This window comes from Sycon ciliatum, chromosome 5 (assembly GCF_964019385.1).
Source record: "Sycon ciliatum chromosome 5, ocSycCili1.1, whole genome shotgun sequence".
NCBI lineage: Eukaryota > Metazoa > Porifera > Calcarea > Leucosolenida > Sycettidae > Sycon > Sycon ciliatum.
In genome coordinates this window covers 4,590,298-4,608,793 of record NC_088647.1, presented here as the reverse complement: position 1 = coordinate 4,608,793, position 18,496 = coordinate 4,590,298, and the positions used below count along the sequence as shown (strand labels likewise).

The 18,496-nt window shown below is 49.1% G+C and overlaps 1 protein-coding gene across 4 annotated transcripts in view; it reads left to right on the top strand.

Moving 5' to 3' along the window:
- The first annotated feature begins 2,590 nt into the window (after nt 1-2,590).
- The window catches only part of LOC135817264 (uncharacterized), a 27,135-nt gene continuing 11,229 nt past the window's right edge, over nt 2,591-18,496 (top strand). For 2 of the 4 annotated variants that reach the window (XM_065330408.1, XM_065330407.1), the window contains exons 1-17: nt 2,591-2,990; nt 3,703-3,951; nt 4,249-4,413; nt 5,063-5,277; nt 5,547-5,732; nt 6,095-6,211; nt 6,822-6,981; nt 7,445-7,644; nt 8,218-8,403; nt 8,587-8,706; nt 9,614-9,773; nt 10,159-10,259; nt 11,021-11,197; nt 11,612-11,731; nt 12,264-12,319; nt 12,612-12,816; nt 18,251-18,433. In XM_065330408.1, coding sequence (XP_065186480.1) covers nt 3,723-3,951; nt 4,249-4,413; nt 5,063-5,277; nt 5,547-5,732; nt 6,095-6,211; nt 6,822-6,981; nt 7,445-7,644; nt 8,218-8,403; nt 8,587-8,706; nt 9,614-9,773; nt 10,159-10,259; nt 11,021-11,197; nt 11,612-11,731; nt 12,264-12,319; nt 12,612-12,816; nt 18,251-18,433 — 2,580 coding nt within the window. In that variant the 5' untranslated portion in view covers nt 2,591-2,990; nt 3,703-3,722. The remainder of the gene's footprint in view (nt 2,991-3,702; nt 3,952-4,248; nt 4,414-5,062; nt 5,278-5,546; nt 5,733-6,094; nt 6,212-6,821; nt 6,982-7,444; nt 7,645-8,217; nt 8,404-8,586; nt 8,707-9,613; nt 9,774-10,158; nt 10,260-11,020; nt 11,198-11,611; nt 11,732-12,263; nt 12,320-12,611; nt 12,817-18,250; nt 18,434-18,496) is intronic. The other 2 variants (XM_065330410.1, XM_065330409.1) reach the window with 2 other exon arrangements.

Genomic DNA, 18,496 nt, shown 5'->3' with positions numbered 1-18,496 from the left:
TATTGCCTCAGTATGTGGGTGCATAGCAACCCACTCATGTCGTATGCAGGTGCAACTTTTACTTCGCCACCAGTTGTCACCCCGCCCCCACTAGCCAAATCAGTCAGTTTCACTGGCAACATCACCTTGCTGTGAGTGAGACCGCTTGAAATGTGCTTGGATCCATACAAAAACTGGATCCAGGTGGATCCAGTTTTCGAATTTTTCAAATTGTTGCTATGCCATTGCTATGGAGTGACGTAGCACTTTCAAGCCCTATTGTTACACTCATCCACGTCGCCGTGCGCATTCCTGGCATCACCAGGGAGAAAACTTAGAAAAGGTAAGTACACATATACATGTAGAGGAGACGGCTCGATACCGGAACGTTTTGACAGCCAAATTTGTATAGACCCAAAACGATCATCAACGTTGATTTTTCACTCGAAATATGTTTGTGGAAGGAAACTGGCATGTTGAAGTTTGCTCTGGGGCCAGAGTCAATCGAACTGAGCCACTCCTTTGTGTTGACCCATTGCCTCCAAGTTGCCCAATTTTTCGCTTCAAAAAAGTTCAAATCAGAGGTGGCTCCAAACCGGACACGTTTTAGAGTGCCCGTCAAATTCACTCTGGGTCTGAAATTAGGTAATTGCTATCGCTCCACGACGGCCAGTACAGAGTAACAATAAGCCTTGTGTGTGCTTCCATTAGTTTTGATTGGTATGCGGTGCTTTATTGTCGAGAGGCGAGCCGCTGTTTACCTGCGACAAGAAGTTGATTTTTCGAAAGTCGTAAAACTCAAGTCGCAGTGCGAAGCAACACGTCAAAAACTCACCTGCTTGATATGGCGCTTCTGGTCATCGCAGAGCCATGAAATTTTGGCTCGGAGTATAACACATCGTAGTCTCACTGTGACATATGTTTTCTAATCAAAATACCAAGAGAGAAAGTGAATATTGAGTCCGTTCCGGTTTGCAACCTATTTCCTATTTGAAACCGTCGCCTCTACCGGTAAGTACATGTACCGATGTACTTACAAAAGAGTACATAACTAACTTCATAAAGGACGTACGGACTTTTTGATATTTCCAAGACGGCAAGAGTACAGAACGACACGTTATAACTCAGCCCTTGTGCGAATACGGGGGAGTTCAGGAAGAATTCGGGTGATCGGTAACTGCAACTGAGGTGATTTCGAGGAGACCGAAGAAAGGGAAGCTGAAAGACTGAGGAGTTTTTGGCGAAGCGGTTCGTGCTGGTGCGCAAGAACGACGGAACGCAAATAAGACTTAGTACTTACTTGTGTACCATAACAATAACATACAAAGTCATGGAGGTAAAGAGTAAATAACACGTTAGTTTTAACGTAATACTTCGAAGTCCAAGGCAAGGACATTGCATTTGAAGATAGCGGAAGGAAAACTGACGATTGACAGAACCAGAAGCCCAGTTCTCTGAAGCCTTTCATCTTAGCTGCCCTACTACCCTGTAGCTGTACTACTACAAACTCAGTACTAGTAGTACTAGCTGTAGCAGTGGTGTACCAAGTGAATAATAATGGTAGGTCTACTTCTACCAGACCTGTTCTACTCCCAGCTAGCCTAATCCAGGCCGCTAGAGCTGTGTCAGGCGGGCCGGGACGCGCTGAAACAGACCCGAGAGGAAGCCATCTGCATCAGAACCAATGCGGGCAATGCGCAATGGGAACAATGCGCGCGCTGTGTAGGAAAACATTCCCCGTTTCCTCACGTGCACGGGAAAGCAGGATCTGTTTTCCAGCGGCCACATGAATCATGATACACATGCGCCACTTTTCAGTACAGTACTCAGTAGCACCTTTTTTGTTGCGAGCTACAGCTTGTTTGTTGAAGTAGTTTATTAGCCTAGCTATCAAGGGGAAGACTGAAGTGATACTATTTTCAATGCTAATCACTAAAATCAGGTCGTCCCGAGGTCGCAGCTGTAAATTATTACTGTGCGAAATACCTGCTCAGCTGCTAATGTTATCACTACATGTATGATGTAGTCAGTAACCGTGCTGATCCTGACAGAAAACAAACACTGGTGTGTGAGGTACATGTACTGAGGTAGATCTACTACAATTATTGTGGGTGTTACTAGTGCTAGCCCTTTGCCTTTGCCTTTGGCTAGTTGTGGAGTTGCACACCAGAACTCCGCATAATAATACCGATACCAAGACAAGAGCGTGTGACTCTGATTCTGAAACACTGAATGTGGGTCCTACCGGTAACCCACCCGGACCCAGCGCGGTCATCAACTCATCATGCTTTTGGTTTTATGTCCATGTCCACAATTACACAAGTGCACAATCAGTCATACGTCAGTCATCAGGTCATGCATGCAGCATCCGACGTGAATATTATGCATGGTCCGTTCGACAGGCTGCATGCATGCGTAGATCTATGACTATGTGCCAGATGTACCGAGCCGACGAAGTCACGAGGTCACGAGATTTCACCTGCCTGTGAAGTGTGAACATGGTGAACGGGTGAATCTCTCGCTTGCACATGAGTGATGTCGGTCAATGCTTTGCTTTCACTGTTTCAGTGCTTCACTCGTTCCTAATAATATTATTATTTTTGGGTTTGACCATTCAGTCCTGGCGTTTTCTCTCTAGTATCTATAATTATAGTCTAGCTTATTGGTTTAGTTGACATTTGCCGTCGCGTCGACGATTAGCGTTTAGTCTTGTCCGTTTTGTTGAGCTGAGGGGAACGGTTCAACCCTTACCCTCTACCGCATATTCACCATCCGAATTCAGCCGGAGTTCGCTCTCACAACCGGCCTAGCCGGTGACTACACTTTTACTGCAGTCGCCCGTCGACACTGCATGCATCATCTGGAGGTGGGTGGCTGCGATTTATCGTTAGATTTCGTCACATAATTGTATGTAGGTCAGTCCTGGTCCAGTCAAGGAGTTGCTATCCTAGCGGTCGGAGGCGAGAACTCTGGAGGAAGGAGCGTCGCTCTTGGAACAAGTGCTGCGCTTGGTAAGCTGATTCTGGGCTTGTGGAAAGTTGTAAAATGTACACATAATTTTGACAATACAGTGCTCCGTGTACAATAGTTATTGCGGGATGCGCCCACACTGAGTGATATACTGTAACAGTCTCTGCATTTTCCTAGACTTGAGACTCTGTAAACAAAACAGCGTGGTGTAGCGCAGCAGTTTTCCGTAGTTATCAAGTGGTTCAATTGAGATCACAGCGGAAGCTGCGTACACACAATCACAAAAAGCAGCTTGATTGTACAAAGTCATGCTACATGCTGTGCATACTTTCAGGGCTACAGCCTACACTACACTACAGACATTGGCAGCAGCCATGGCATGGACTCACTCATTAGTACAACATGTAGTCGTGGTAGTGGTGGGGCATGATGCGTCTGAAGTTATGAAGCGGCAAGAGCCAGAGAGTATTCCCCCCCCCCCCCCCCCCCAACCGCCAGGAAAGAATGCCCATGGGTGTTTGTGTGCATGTGCGCATGCCTGTGTGCTTTGCCCCGGCTGGTTGTGTAATGTCGCGAATGTGGTGCATTTCTCAGTCTGAAACAATAGCATTCCGCAGTGCACGCACATGGAGCAAATGATGTAGAGAACAAGAATGCTATAGAGCACGTACACGCAGTTTACTGTTTATACTGAAAAAGAAATTGTATGACTCAATTGCTATGTCCGCTTTTGCTATCTTCTTCGACATGCAGGCTGTGGTGCAGTGAACAGAATGAGCCAGCAGTGGCGCACTTTGCCTGCACCACTCGTGTTGTCCATTGCTAGCGGAGTGCTGCTACTGCTGCTATGCCGCCATGCCAGCGGACTGCCAACCGGCGCCCCAACGGAAGCATGCGATAACATGACGCCGAATCACCGTACGCACTCGCAGGGTGGCGACGGCGGGTATCAGATTTATCACAACATCGGCACAGCGTACAGAGCCGGCAACAAGTATAATAGTACGTTCAGGTTCTTTACTTTCATGTTCTTAATGCTACGAGTTAGTGGAAGTGACCTCGGCATCATTACTAAGGAAGTTGGCGGTTCACAACGTTTTGGCTAGCACTTTCCCACTGGTACATACTTCTGCAGCTTGTGCATACTGGGTTACAGTGTCTGGTAATTACTTTGTACTGTTTGTGCAGGTCACGGCCCTGTCAATAAGGTACTGTTCTTCTATCAGAGTAGAAAATGAACACCTTTGGAGCGTGTTCCATTATGCTGGCCTGAATTGTTTCCCCCCGCGTGTGTTGCAGTCTCGATCAATGGAACTGAAAACCCTGAGTTCCGAGGGTTCTTCTGTCAGGTGCGTACGGAGGATGGCGACAATGCTGCGTCAGCGGTGGGGACCTTCGTCAACGGAAGCTTTGCACCCAACGACGGTGGAACGAGACTTAGCTCCTGTGCCCCGGCCAGCATAGGTGAGGCAGTTGCTTGCTTTTATGCCATCTGGGACCGAAATAAAAAAATGAGCTTCTGTCAGATAAAACCTTTCGGCAGGCAACGGAAATATTGTGCTGTGTTTGTTACAGTATCTTGGTAACTTGGTGAAGTTAAGCACATCCTTATTACTAATACCACACAGGGAACTGAGCTATCCATTTATTAGGCGTCTGGAAATGGTGTCCGAGTTTCGGGTTGAAATTACTTCGGCAGCACTGGGCATAACACTTTGTCACATGTTGCCTCTGTCGGAATAGCTAGGGGTCCAAAGCGCTCAGCTCATTTTTGATATGTTCTAACACTGGCACCTAAGACTGTTGGTTTGATGCTGGGCCGTCCTTGAAGATCAGCTGAGTATCCAATGTGTGTAGTCTTATTTTCATTCTATTTATTTTGAATGACACATTCCCTGCATTGACTAACAAAAAAGACAAAAAGAATCGAAAAGATAGATCATGACAAAACAGCTAGCTGTAGGGGCTGCCACGGCACATTCAGTCTCTGCCTTATTTCTGTACTTGCACACCTGCCTCTGTGTGTGTGTGTGTGTGTGTGTGTGTGTGTGTGTGTGTGTGCGTGTGTGTGTGTGCATGTGCATGTGTGTGTATGCACATGTGTAAAATACAGGCGTCACACACACAAACAATCTGGATAAGGAGTACCGCTCGTTCATCTGGCAAGCGCCCGCCGTGGGTACTGGCCCGGTGCAGATCTGGTGCTCATTTGTGAAGGTCAAGCTATTGTTCTGGGTGCACGTAAAGTCGGATGTGATCCAGGAGAATACCACTGGTATTACAACACAACCACCCGTGGTCGTAACAACTCATCCAACCTCCGGCGGAGTAAGTACTCGTAAAGAACACTGCTGTGGAAGTACAAATTTTGGTAGGAAACACTTTTGCTAAAAGTTGAATTCCTGCCTTTCGTCAGGGCCTCCAAGGTTCCATTTTCCCAGAAACGAAATGGTGTCGTTCAGGGTGGGTGGGGAGGGTCTGGTTTTTCGTTTCTCGAATAATTACTTATACCTTCCGCGTGTGTGTGTGTGTGTGTGTGTGTGTGTGTGTGTGTGTGCGTGCGTGTGTGTGTGTGTGTGTCCCCTCCGTTTCCTCAGTTCAACCTATCTGCATGCGGAGCGTCCATTGGGTGCTATCGTTCGCCCGCCGGTTGCTCCGGTGTTGCCGACTGTGATGTCATCGTCACACAGCAGGTGGTGGGTAGCAGCGGCAGCGTGATATTTGAGCTGGCAGCCAGCGCCGACGGCTGGGTTGCACTTGGTCTGAATAGCATTGCCAAGATGGTAAGGACATATTGATGTGGATGGTGGATTCTCCTTTTCTCCTTTGTGATGGTACGAAAGGCCTAGTCGAAACTATAATGGCTTCTGTGCTTCGTGTGCTGATTTGTTCCCATCCAACCAAGAATCTATTCTCTTGAGTTCTACAAATGTTTCTAAGATGAAGCATTATTATGTAGGCGTTGAATGTCTTCATTGTACAGTGTAACTGAATAACGTCCCTGTTGATCCTATTCGAATGCAATGTGCCCTAGAAGGGACAGTCAGAGCTGTGTGGCTCCTTTTGGTAATCTTGTGAAAGGTAGTTGGATTGTGTGTGTTGAATTTGGGCTTGTTCTCCATTGCTTGTTTGTTTATGTTTTCAGCAAGGTGCCCAAGCTATGGGCTGTCAGCGAGCCAGTGACTCTGGAGCTGAGGTTAATGTCAAGAATACTCACAATGTTGCACAGAGAACTAACGAGCCAATCGAACCAGGGGATGTGGTGAGCAGCAGCTTCTATGCGTTGTGTATGTGTGTGTGTGTGTGTGTGTGTGTGTGTGTGTGTGTGTGTGTGTGTGTGTCGGTGTGTGCATGGATGCGTACATGCATTTGTTGGCTGGCTGGGGAGGAGCGGTCACAGCAGGTCCAGTGAATATTGATAACCGGCGTTAACCGGATCATGAGTAAGACAAATAGGCAGATGTCATTTTTCACAAGTCACTGACCATGTTGACACTGGAACGATCATTGGATGATGGTCTGCACTGGCTCATTGTGTCTTGCAACGTACACATATTCACCAGGGGCGGATCCAGGAGGGGTTCTGCGGAACCCCCTTAACCTTTTGAAAATGTACTACTAACCATATGAGTGTCCATGTACATGGGTCAGCTATTCAGTTTTGGCTACACTGGAACCCCCTGTAGAGATCGCTGGATCCGCCACTGTTCACATGCTTTGTGCATCTGCCACCCTGGTATAGTCAGGCATGGTGGTGGCCTGGCATGAGCGAAACTTCTCTAAGCTGGTTGTATTTCTCAACAAACCGGTGGTAACGCGGATGTGCAAACTTTACTTCACTGACGTTGTACACTGAATGTCGTTTTCTTCAGCAACACGGTCTCACACTGCTTTCCAGTGCGTACACGAATGGTGTGATCCAGTGTCGCTTCCAGCGCAAGTTTGCTGGCAGCTCGACTGGCGAGCGTACACTCGGCCATGATGTCAAACTCCATTATCTGATCGCCATCAACCAAATGAGTAGTGGCGTGGGTGAGTGTCTACAGGACATGTGTGTCTGTGTGTCTGTCTGTGTGTGTATGTGGGTGGGTGTGGGTGTGCATGTGAGCTTGCGCATATGTATATGCCTGTGTATATGTGTGCATGCACGTGTAAATGTGTATGTGTTCATATGTGAGCGATGTCATAATGTTATGCAGACCTGTGGTAAGACATAGAAGCATCACTACCTCCCTGACAGCCCCATCCTCCCACTGGTCATGCAAGTGCCAGATCAGTTCACACGTGTGTTGTTGTCCAGTTGCCCAAGAAATATTCACTTTTCAGAATGTTAAGATGGCCTAAGTTTAATTGAAGTTACCAAACATTACTGGCCAGCTCTTTGAACAAGAGGTCTCCAAAAATTCCTCATCCCTACGGTCAGGATTGATATAAGGCACCTGAATAATTATTTGTCGGACCTGTTGTTTGTCTGTCTTGCACGATGGATGCTCAGCTCCAAAGGATAAGCCGTTTCTACTGAAGCATAATCTCGACCCCATCAAGCTGGACTCGTTTGCGGTCACCGATCTCATGAACATTGGCGCCACAGTTCCGACAACGCAGCCTCCAGTGACCACTACTCCAGGGCCCACTACCACACCCGCCACCACAGTTCCAGCAGCGCCCACGCCCAGTGCATCGCCAGTAGTTAATGTAAGATGTGCAGAGAATCATTGTGTGTGTAGTGTATACGTTTGTGTGTATGTGTGTCTGTGTGACTGTGTGTCTGTGTGGATGTCCACAAGGCTAAGGAAGTTTGCAAGATTGTGCTTATTATTATTCAGTATTAATAAGCATTCTCGCATTGAGGTGTAGCAGCAGTATGCTGCATCAACAGCTTCGCTTATGCAGAATGGCTTGGGTGAGAGGAGAGGGGAGAGAAAGCAGCGCCTGAGTCAATCAACATTGTGCTTATGTGACATAATATTTTTATAGTCTGGTCCAGATATGCTAAGCAGGATGGTCTTGACCATGATTGAGAAACAGAGGGTACCAGGTTCAAGTCCAGCTTGGGAAGCGGAAGGATATTTTCCAGCCGTGCTGCCTCGGACCCACAGTTAATTGGGAACTCGTGACCTGGCTTGCACGAGAGAAGCATAGATGCATTGAAAGTGGATTTTCGGACTTCACACCGTGGCGTGTCTGACCTACTCACCTCCCACCGCCGTGATCCATGCTTTCAACAATACACTGAATCACAGCCTTTATGTATTCCCATGTGTTCAGATTGACCTGGCAAGATGCGGAGAATCGCTTGGCTGCTATCGGAGTCCGGACGGCTGTCGGAGCGTGGAGGAGTGTGACGCGATTGTAACGCAAGAGGTGAACACGGCTGATAAGACGGTCGTGTTCTCGCTGTCGGCCAAGTCTGATGGCTGGGTGGCGCTCGGTTTGAACTCTGAATCTCAGATGGTAGGTTGACCGAGAAGAGAAATGTCTGAGAAGAGTGGCTACTGCTGCTGCTGCTGCTGCTGCTAGTTGTACTGCTGCCAGCTTTCTGTAACATGGCGTTTTGCATGGTGACTGTAAGGAAGGCTGCCGTGTACTGCTTCTGCTCTCAGCTTTGCTTCATGTCTGGTCTTGTGTCTAATGCAGGCGGGCACACAGGCCATGGGCTGCCAGCGCGAGTCGGATAGCAGTTCACACGTCAACGTAAAGAACACCGCCAACGACCCTTCGCAGTACGCCAACTTGCCGGTCGATGCCAACAATCTGGTAAGCTGGTCCAATCTGTGCAGTAGTGCATGTCGAGTTTGAACATGTCCCGATCTGTGCAGTAGTACGATCATCATGTTGAGTTTGAACATGTAGAACTTACTTGAATAAGTGACATCTCGACCGTATCCGATCAAAGTTGACCAAGCAGATCGATTGAGCAGGAGTAAATGGGGAGACGATTAAATTTTCCCATCTTGCGCATTACCATCTACAATGTACATGTACTTCATTCGGAACTGCAGTGCTGTGTGAGATGTAGTGAAGTAACCTTCACAGGCCCAACTGTCTGTTGTATTATGCTTGTCTACCATTTTGTTGATTTCGAACCCAGGCTTGTATGTAGGATCATGCGCTCTGCAGAACACCATAGTCTCTACATGGTTGATGCTCACTTAGGCGAAGATCCAGGCTTTCCATACAGAGACCAATACAGTCGACTTCGCTAATCACGACTGCGGATATAACGACAATTCGCGAATAACGACAGAATTTCCATGCCCAGAGCAAAGTCCAAACTAACTGTAATACATATTTAAAAGCAGAACTTTTCGGTGGTGTAATATTTTCGGTATTCTCCAAAATCGGCGGTTCGGTGGAGGGAAATTTTCGGTAAAACCCGTTTTCCAGGTAAGTGTACTAGTACTACATGTATACAGTACCGGTAGTACCGAAATTTTTGGTGCGTTTTATTTTCGGTAAAAATTGTCGGCACCGAAGTTACCGAAAATAAAACACCACCGAAAATTTCCGCTTTTACAGTATAAGGACACTACGCGAATAACGACACTTTTCGGATGCCCCGCCGAGTGTCGTTATACGCAAAGTTGACTATAGACATATTCCTAGTCGAGCCCTGCACTGTTCACCAGGCAAGCATAACACATGCTTCTCCTGTGTGTTGCAGCAAACTGGCTTGCTGCTTCTGGCAGCATCCTACCAGGAAGGTCGTATCATGTGTCAGTTCCGGCGTGCTTTTTCCACATCTGACTCCAAAGAGAAAGAGCTGGGGAGTGACAAGCCGTACCATTACATCATTGCCATGAACACCGACTCGTCTGCTGCCGGTAAGTTGGTCAGTTTGTCTTGTGTGTTGCCAGTTGTGTGTGTGCTGGCGTGCATTTGCTTACACTTGGTTTCAAGATGATGCCACAGGTGAGGCTAGGTCAGCACACCATCTGGTTTCAGCACTGACATGGTCTGTAAGGCCCGGCTATTCTTTGGCACCACATGTGTGTTCATCCTTACAGATACTGATACATTTATCTACAATTCTAGTAGTACTTCTATACAATCTGAGCTTGTTGCATAGGACAATGGAAGATAGGAAATACGGTATGACGTTCGCAAAAGCAGCAAGCAGTACAGTATACTTCCGTGAACATTTTGTGTCAGTAGAATTTCTATCACGAGTTGTATGTTCCCCTCTGTGCATCCTGCATCCCGGCTCAGAGCCAGCACACGTACCACTATTGAACAAGCACAACCAAGATCCCGTTGTCCTGGATCCCTTCACTGTCACTGACCTGATGAATGTTGGCGCTGGCAAGATGGTAAGAACAGCACCCCATGCCTGCTCGGCTGTGCTCAAAGCTGAAGAGCTTCAGAACATTTGTTTACTGACGTATGAGTGCAATCGTGTAGTCTGAGTGCCCTGGCTTTTTATGCAGGGCTGCTTGAAAGGCTCGTGGAAGATATGGAGTGAACCTCTTCTATACAAGCGCTGTCTAAACGTGACTGAAACGATCACTACCACCCCGGCCTCAGACTATGCAATAACGTGTACAGATGATCGTGAGCCTTTTGAAAGTCTTATGCACAACTACGTGCTTGTCTCAAAAAGCAACCACCCAGGGTGCAGTTGGGTGCACTGCAGTTGAAGCTGGTCGTAATTGCCAGTACGGTAACTTAACCTTTCTTGAGAGGCTATACAGTAAAACCTGTCTTGAGAGGCTGTACAGTAAAACCTGTCTTGTGGGACCACGATGGTAAGATGCCACCTGCAGTTTGAGACCAGTCGTTTCAGCTCACTATCTGTCCATGTGGCTACAGTCACACATGCACATTTGAACCTGCATGGAAAGACCAGTGATCTGTATACTCCGTGAGCCGCGGCCATAGGTCGATTGCTACAGTCATACAGTTTCATTGTGCATGGCTTGGTGGCTGAGATGACCGGGCTGGAGACATGCCGTCGCTTATGTCAGTGCTTGTTAACGGCAGATTTGATGCACACCTTCTTTGTAGTTTGTGTTAGTTCTGGCTATGGTCATGACTGTGATCCCGGCTGGCCTTCCTGTGTGTTGCACTGTAGGTTGACCTGACTGGCTGCGGTACGAGCAAAGGCTGTGCGGTCTACCCGGGAGGTTGCGCCAACTACGGCTGCGAGTACGCGTACACGCAGGAAGTGCAGGGCGACATGCTCAGCATCCAGCTGTGGGGACGATCGCAGGGCTGGTTGGCCATCGGGTATAATGACCGCAGGCTAATGGTAAGTGGTGGCATAATGGAACGCAGAGCCGGTCTGTAGCAACTGGGCTATCTTACTGGTATGTAGTGGAGCCTTCCTGCAGTAATTGTTCTATCTTAACAGTCAGCCCTGTTAGGTTTTCCAGTTCTTTGGCTGGTAGATTGCTGTTGAAGGCTTAGTAGTGACTACTCGCCATGTCACAGGGAGTCCATGGACGAGTGCTAGTGCATTTGAAGTTGAACCGACATTACATCCTTAATTTGTGCAGTCAATCAGAGCCATGGCTGAAGTTCTGCTTTTGTGGGCGAAAAACAAACTGTTGCTGCTGCTATTACCGTGTGGTCCACATCACTGCCATCAGTGTCCTTGTTCATCGCTGCCATTGGCCATATCATTGTCATTGTCATTATCCTTGTTGTTGTTGTTGTTTCCCAGGACGGTGCTGATGTTGTAGCTTGCCAGCTTTCAGATGACGGTAATGTCTATGCTAAGAAGGGACACAATATCAAGATTGGGGATGCGCTCAATAACACACTGGACAACTCGTCTGATCCGGTAAGTGAATGACATATTGCTATGAGCATGTTTTGAAAGTTGTGCTTGCAGCTAGGGTGACGTTGAACACTCTTGGCAAAGCTCTGGGGTAGTCCTCTTGCCTTCTCGTTGCTGGTTGTTGCTGATGATCCTTCCTCTCCTATCGGTGTGCATGGCTATGTTTGTGCAAGTGAATTGGGTCTTTGATACGATGGTAATTCTTCTTTCTCTTCTGTGTGTTTGTGCATGTGCATGTGCACATGTGTGTGTGTTTGTGTGTGTGTGTTTGTGTGAGTGTGTGTTTGTGTGTTTGTGTGTGTGTGTGTGTGTGTGTGTGTGTGTGTGTGTGTGTGTGTGTGTGTGTGTGTGTGTGTGTGTGTGTGAGTGTGTGTGTGTGTGTGTGTGTGTGTGTGTGTGCTTGTGTGTGTACATGTGCATGTATGTGTCGTGTGTGTGTACATGTGTGTGTGTGTGTGTGTGTGTGTGTGTGTGTGTGTGCGTGTGTGTGTGTGTGTGTGTGTGTGTGTGTGTGTGTGTGTGTGTGTGTGTGTAGACTGTGGGTTTGACTAACATCACGGCAGTATCACAGAATGGTTACCTTTACTGCACGTAAGTGACTCAACGGGAGTATGGATTATGGATGGGTACTGTGTAGAGGTTATACAGGGGCTTATTGTTCCAACTATGACAACGGGACAAATGAAATAACCACTGCCATGGGTTATCACTTACGTACTTTGCTCGCACTGACTGTTACGTGTCCCCATCCCCTCTCCCGGTCTTCTTCTATCTCTCTCCTCTCTTTCCTCTGTCTGGCTGCTGTCTGGCTCTCGGTCTGTTTGTCTGTCTGATTGTCTCCAACATTGTCTCTCTTTGTCTGTCTTCGCCTTGTTACTTCCAGGTTGAGTCGTTCTCTGACTGGTTGGAACGGTATTGACATCACCAAGCCGCTCTACTTGATGTTTGCCAAGAACGCCAACGGTACAGCTCCTCCGGACACCGGCGTGCTTCACAAGCACACGGATACACCGGCGATACCCAACGACAAGTTCAGCACTGCCACGCCGTTCAGCATTGTGGTGAACGGAACCAGTCAGGAATTCACGGTACGTTGACGGAGGCCGCTTTGGCCTTATTCACCTCACAGCATGTCCAAGGAATAAAGGCCAGTGTGTTGGGAGTGCATACAATACAGTGTTGCTGTGGTTGAAGTTAGTTCTGCACACTGCATACCAGGTGTCTGATATGTCTACAGATAGCAAGAAGACATTTATTATAAAACAAATCTGAAGAGAAGGAAAACACAACTGAAGAGGCAAAACACATGAAGCACGGAAGTATCTCCCAAGCCAAGCAAGCATGCCGTTATGGTGCGAGGTCATACAACTGTGGTACAAATCTAGTACGGGAGTACATGAACTACAGGTCAAATATGGCATGGGGGAATCCATATACATCACGCCCCTTCGAGATAATGCTGAGAAAACAAATCCAGTATTATCTATCAAATCCAAACAAACAAAAAAATAAGTATGGCAAGCAACGGCCTATAGCACACGGCGGAACAGACATAGCATGCCACACAAGGATACAGAAAGATACGATATGAGAACAATCCTCAAGAACATGTATACGATGTGTCCAGAACAAATCAAGATGCATAAGACTGTCCACGGGTGGAGGAAATGTTCAAACGAGAGGGTGGTTGGTGTGCTCGTGTGCTGCGACGCAGAGGAGGAGGCGTAGCAGGAGCAACGACAACAGACGGCTGTGGTGAAACACATGGTGCTGGTGACGGCACGGGTGGAGAGAACGGACGAAGAAAACGGCGATTTCTCCAATAAACTCGACCACTAGCCAACTTGACGAAATAGTCACGGTGCTGCCCAATGGCCACAATCACGCCACGGGTTGTCCAACGCTTCGTCTTCGGATCCTGGACGTCCACAGGAGTGCCGATACGGAGAACGGGAAGAGAGCGGTGGGTGGGAGTACTGGCGGAAACAGGTGTCGAGGGTGGTGACTGTTCTTCACGCTCACTAGCGACGGTCGACCACGAGGAATCAAACTGCGTCCACTCAGCAATGACGAAAGACCGAAGTGGATGCCCGAGAAGATGCTCAGCTGGGCTCTTGCCAGACGGACCGGGCGTATTCCGCCACTCCAGTAGACCACGACGAAATGCATCTGTGTCGAGATTGCCATTTGACGAGGTCTTGAGCAGCAAGCGCTTCATGGCTTTCACTGCGGCTTCCGCATGTCCATTACTCTGGGGATAATGCGGGGAAGAGGATACGCGTTGCACTTGCCAACGGCTACAGAAGTCGGCAAACTTCTTCGATGCAAACTGGGGGCCACCGTCGGTGCACAGTACAGCAGGCACACCCAGATCGGCAAACCAACGACGACAAGCGAGAATGACATCGTGTGATGACGTGGTCCTGCCGGTTCGAACAACGCACGGCCAACCAGTCAGACGGTCGACATAAACAAGAAACTCATAGCCTTGGCAAGAGAACAGATCAGCGGACACAAACTCGAACGGTAGAGTAGGATGACGGTCATTCATCGGTGGTTCGGCTGACTGTGACGACTGGAATTCTCGACACGCGGAACAGGCACGGACAAGGGTGTCTATGTCGGCGGTGAGACCAGGCCAGTACACGAGCTGTCGGGCGCGAGCCTTGGTACGGACGAGACCTTGATGTGAGGCATGAAGATTAGCGAGAACACGTTGACGCATGGCCAAGGGAACGAGAATGCGTTGGCCTTTCATGACGATGCCCTGGTCCACTGACAGGTGTTCACGTCCATTCCAGAAGGGTTGTAGTGGAGCATCCAAATCACGCTGCCGAGCGGGAAAACCATGCAGAACGCACTGGACAAGAGACTGATAGACTGGATCAGCTGAGGCGGCTGCTCGAAGTTCAGCAAACTTCAGGTTGGGGTGAGGACCATCATCACGGAGCATGCACACACGGATGCTGCGGCAATGAAGAGCAGGGGCTTCGCCGAGTTCATCATCTGAAGACGGGATGCCGACGGGATTGCGAGACAGCGCATCAGCAAACGCGTGATCAGAGCCTTTTCGCCAGGAAGCGTGCACTTGAAACGACTGCAGCTTCAGGCGAAGACGGAGAAGGCGAGGATTCTCGATCTGATCTAGAGAATACGCGTTGATAATCGGGATCAACGGACGGTGATCAGTGATCAGATCAAATAGGGTGCCGGATAAGTACAACTTGCACTTGTGCACAGCCCAAACGACGGCGAGCATCTCAAGCTCAACAACAGCATAGCGAGATTCGGCGTCAGAGAGGTAGCGGGAGCCACACTGGATGATTCGCCACTTATCATCCTGCTTCTGCCACAGAACGAAGCCGAGACCACGTAGTGCAGAGGCATCAGTCTCCAGACGGAGGTCGTGTCCATGCTGGTAGAAGGCCAGGATAGGAGGAGACAGCAGAGTAGACTTGGTCTTCTCGAACGCAACAGTGTGGTTGGCATCCCAGACAAACTCACGGGTCGTCTTCAACAGACCACGAAGCGGAGTGGTGCAGGCGGCGAGGTGTGGTGAGAACTCGCTACACTGGTTCACCAGGCCAAGAAACGAACGCAAATCAGTGCGGTTCGCAGGAATGTCAAAATCGCGAATAGCCGCTGCCTTGTCATCGTCAACAACCCAGCCGTCTGGACTGACAATGTAGCCGCAGAAATGGATGTGACGTGACGCAAAGGTGAATTTGGACGGGCTCAGAGTAATGCCATGCTGTCGAGCACACAGCAGGATGTCACGAACATGGGTGACATGGGAGGCAAAGTCGTCATCATAGGCCAGGCAATCATCTACAACCTTGGCGAAATTCGGGATTGCATCGAACGCAGCATCAGTGCGGCAGTTGAAAACATCCCCGGCGGAAATCAGGCCTTGAGGGTTGCGTAGGAAACGATACCTGCCGTATGGGGTGATGAATGTGGTCATTGGACATGCCTGCTCACTCAGTGGGATTTGCCAGTATCCGTGCCTTGCATCAAGCTTGGTGAGGAACTGTGCCGATCCAATACCAGAAACCACATCGCGAGCGGTGCGAACAGGGTGGGCTGGTCTCAGGACTTGGTCATTCAATCGTTTGAAATCGACGGTGAGGCGTTTCTCAGTGGTACCTTTCTTGTCGACGAGCACAATCGGGTGACACCATTCACTAGGCTCACTGACAGGCTCGATTATGCCATCGACAACCATTGTGTCCAGTTGTGACTTGACCTGGTCACGAAACGCGTACGGAATCGGGCGTGTGGTATGGACACATGACGGCTTAGCATCTGGCTGAAGTTGGATGTCCATCGGAGGACCTGCCATCGCCTTCAAGCCAGTGTCGGAAAACACGTCCGAGAACTCCTGCAGTAGCTCATCGCGAACACGAGCGATATCAGCAGAGCTAGGATTGACAACAGGCTTTGATACAGCACGGACCTTAGGTGGCGCGGCAGCATTAGCAGCAGGGTACTGTGCAGGCCAATCTGACGGGAGGAGCTGGAGTGCACTCAAGGACGAACGTGATAGAAGAGCATCGTCCAGACCCTTGTACACGTGGATTACGGTGCTGTGTTGTACTTCGCCAACCTGAAGTGAAGCACGAATACTGCCGACGTTCTGCAACTGCTCTCCAGATGCCGCTAGGACGCACTCTGGGTCATGGTCGAGGTTCTCGGGGAACCCGCCAAGCAGTTCGAGATGATGCTCGCCAATGGCATCGACGTCACTGCCAGTATCAGGGACCCAGGGTAGCGTGACTGCCTCATCCTCAGTGGCTAAACGGGTGGACACACGCACTGTAGGCTGCGCAGCAAGACGAGTACGCTGCAACTTCAGTTGGCCCACATGCTTCACGTTCCGGTCCGATTGTGACGACGACCTACACATAGCGAGAAAGTGACCAGTCTTGCCACAGCCATTACATTTCTTGCCGCTGGCAGGGCAACTAGACTTTGTGTGCGGGCTCCGGCCGCAATTGGGGCACTTCTTGTGTGTGTCGCTTCCTGACGAGGGAGCGGATGCAGATGGCAATACAGGTGCAGACATCTTGCTGCCAGGCTGTCCCTGTCGGGATTGTTGCTTACTGCGTTGGTACGCGGACCGCCGCACAGCATTGAGCTGGCTGGTGGACGGGATACTGCTGCTCGTCGTGGTAGCCGCTTCCTCCGCCCGGCAAATTGTGACTGCATCGTTCAGGGTCAAGTCCTTGGCAGACAATAGCTTGTGCCGGGTAGCGTCGTCACCAATTCCAATGACAATCCTGTCACGCAGGGTGTCAGCACGCACACGTGTCAGGCTTGTGCGACAGGTACTACATGTGTGTGCTGAACATTGTGAGCACAAAACAACGTCCGGAAAATCACAGCTAGTGTGTAATTCTTTCAACGAAGTGTAAAAACAATCGAAAGACTCGCCTTTCGACTGACACCTGTCGTAAAATGCGATACGATCCAGGAGTGGGTTGCGCTGCCGTCGCAAATATTCCTTGACTGCAGAAATCACATCGTCCGCATCGGGATTCGGTGGAGTCACGATAATACCCTCGCGGAGAAATCTGCGTAGCTCCTCATCCAGAGCTTGCCGCAGCGAGGATACTCTGGTCTCACGGCTCTGGGCTGACAGGTGCTGGCACTCATAATAGTCTCGCCACATTTCCTGCCATGCCGTGAAGCCGGCTAATGTCGAGGACGACAGTAAAATCGGTCGCTCCGCAGAGACAGGCTTTGGAGCTGGTGATGTGGTGCTGGGTTGCACGGGTTGTTGTGTTGGTTGTGTCAGTCGTTGTATAGTTTGTTGGAACAGGTCAGCCATTTTACGTTCCCTCTCCTCTGAGGACTTCATTTGTGCCGCCAACATCGCGGTCAGGGCAACAATGTCAGGAGCAGGGTCTGAGTCGGACATCGTGGTCGTAACCTACGCAAATGCTGGTATCACGAACAAACTACAAAAAAAATCGGCCAGTGCGCAACACAACGAGGTGCAAACACAAAGCACGAGAAACTAAACACACAGGTGAGTTCTACAAGGAACGAACAGTTCACTGCGCCATGATATGTCTACAGATAGCAAGAAGACATTTATTATAAAACAAATCTGAAGAGAAGGAAAACACAACTGAAGAGGCAAAACACATGAAGCACGGAAGTATCTCCCAAGCCAAGCAAGCATGCCGTTATGGTGCGAGGTCATACAACTGTGGTACAAATCTAGTACGGGAGTACATGAACTACAGGTCAAATATGGCATGGGGGAATCCATATACATCAGTGTCGACTGTCCTGAACCTGATGTAACGTTATAACTTTGCTTACCATTACTGGGTGCCAAATTGTCTTTTCCTGGATGCACTTGAATGGTTTGTGGAAAGAGATGAGTTTGCCATAAGCACTATCTCATTTTTTTACCTGTGTCCTCACTTGATAAGTTGATATATACGTGTGAGTGTTAGTACTTGTGTAATTAATCACCTACGGCTCTATTTGACTGTGCACGTCTTCTTGCAGAAAATCGATCTGTCTGGCTGTGGCTCGGTGAAAGGCTGCCTGCGTCTGCCCAATGGCTGTGATCTAGATGACTGTCATACTATTTACACGCAGCAAGTGCGGGTTGAGGGCTATTTGGACATTGAACTGTACTCCGTGCAGCAAGGCTGGGTTGCAGTGGGCTTCAACGACGCAGCGGAAATGGTAGGCTACTGAAAATTTCCGTGCCCCCGACTACTGTACATCATTGTTGTGTGGAAACTTCAC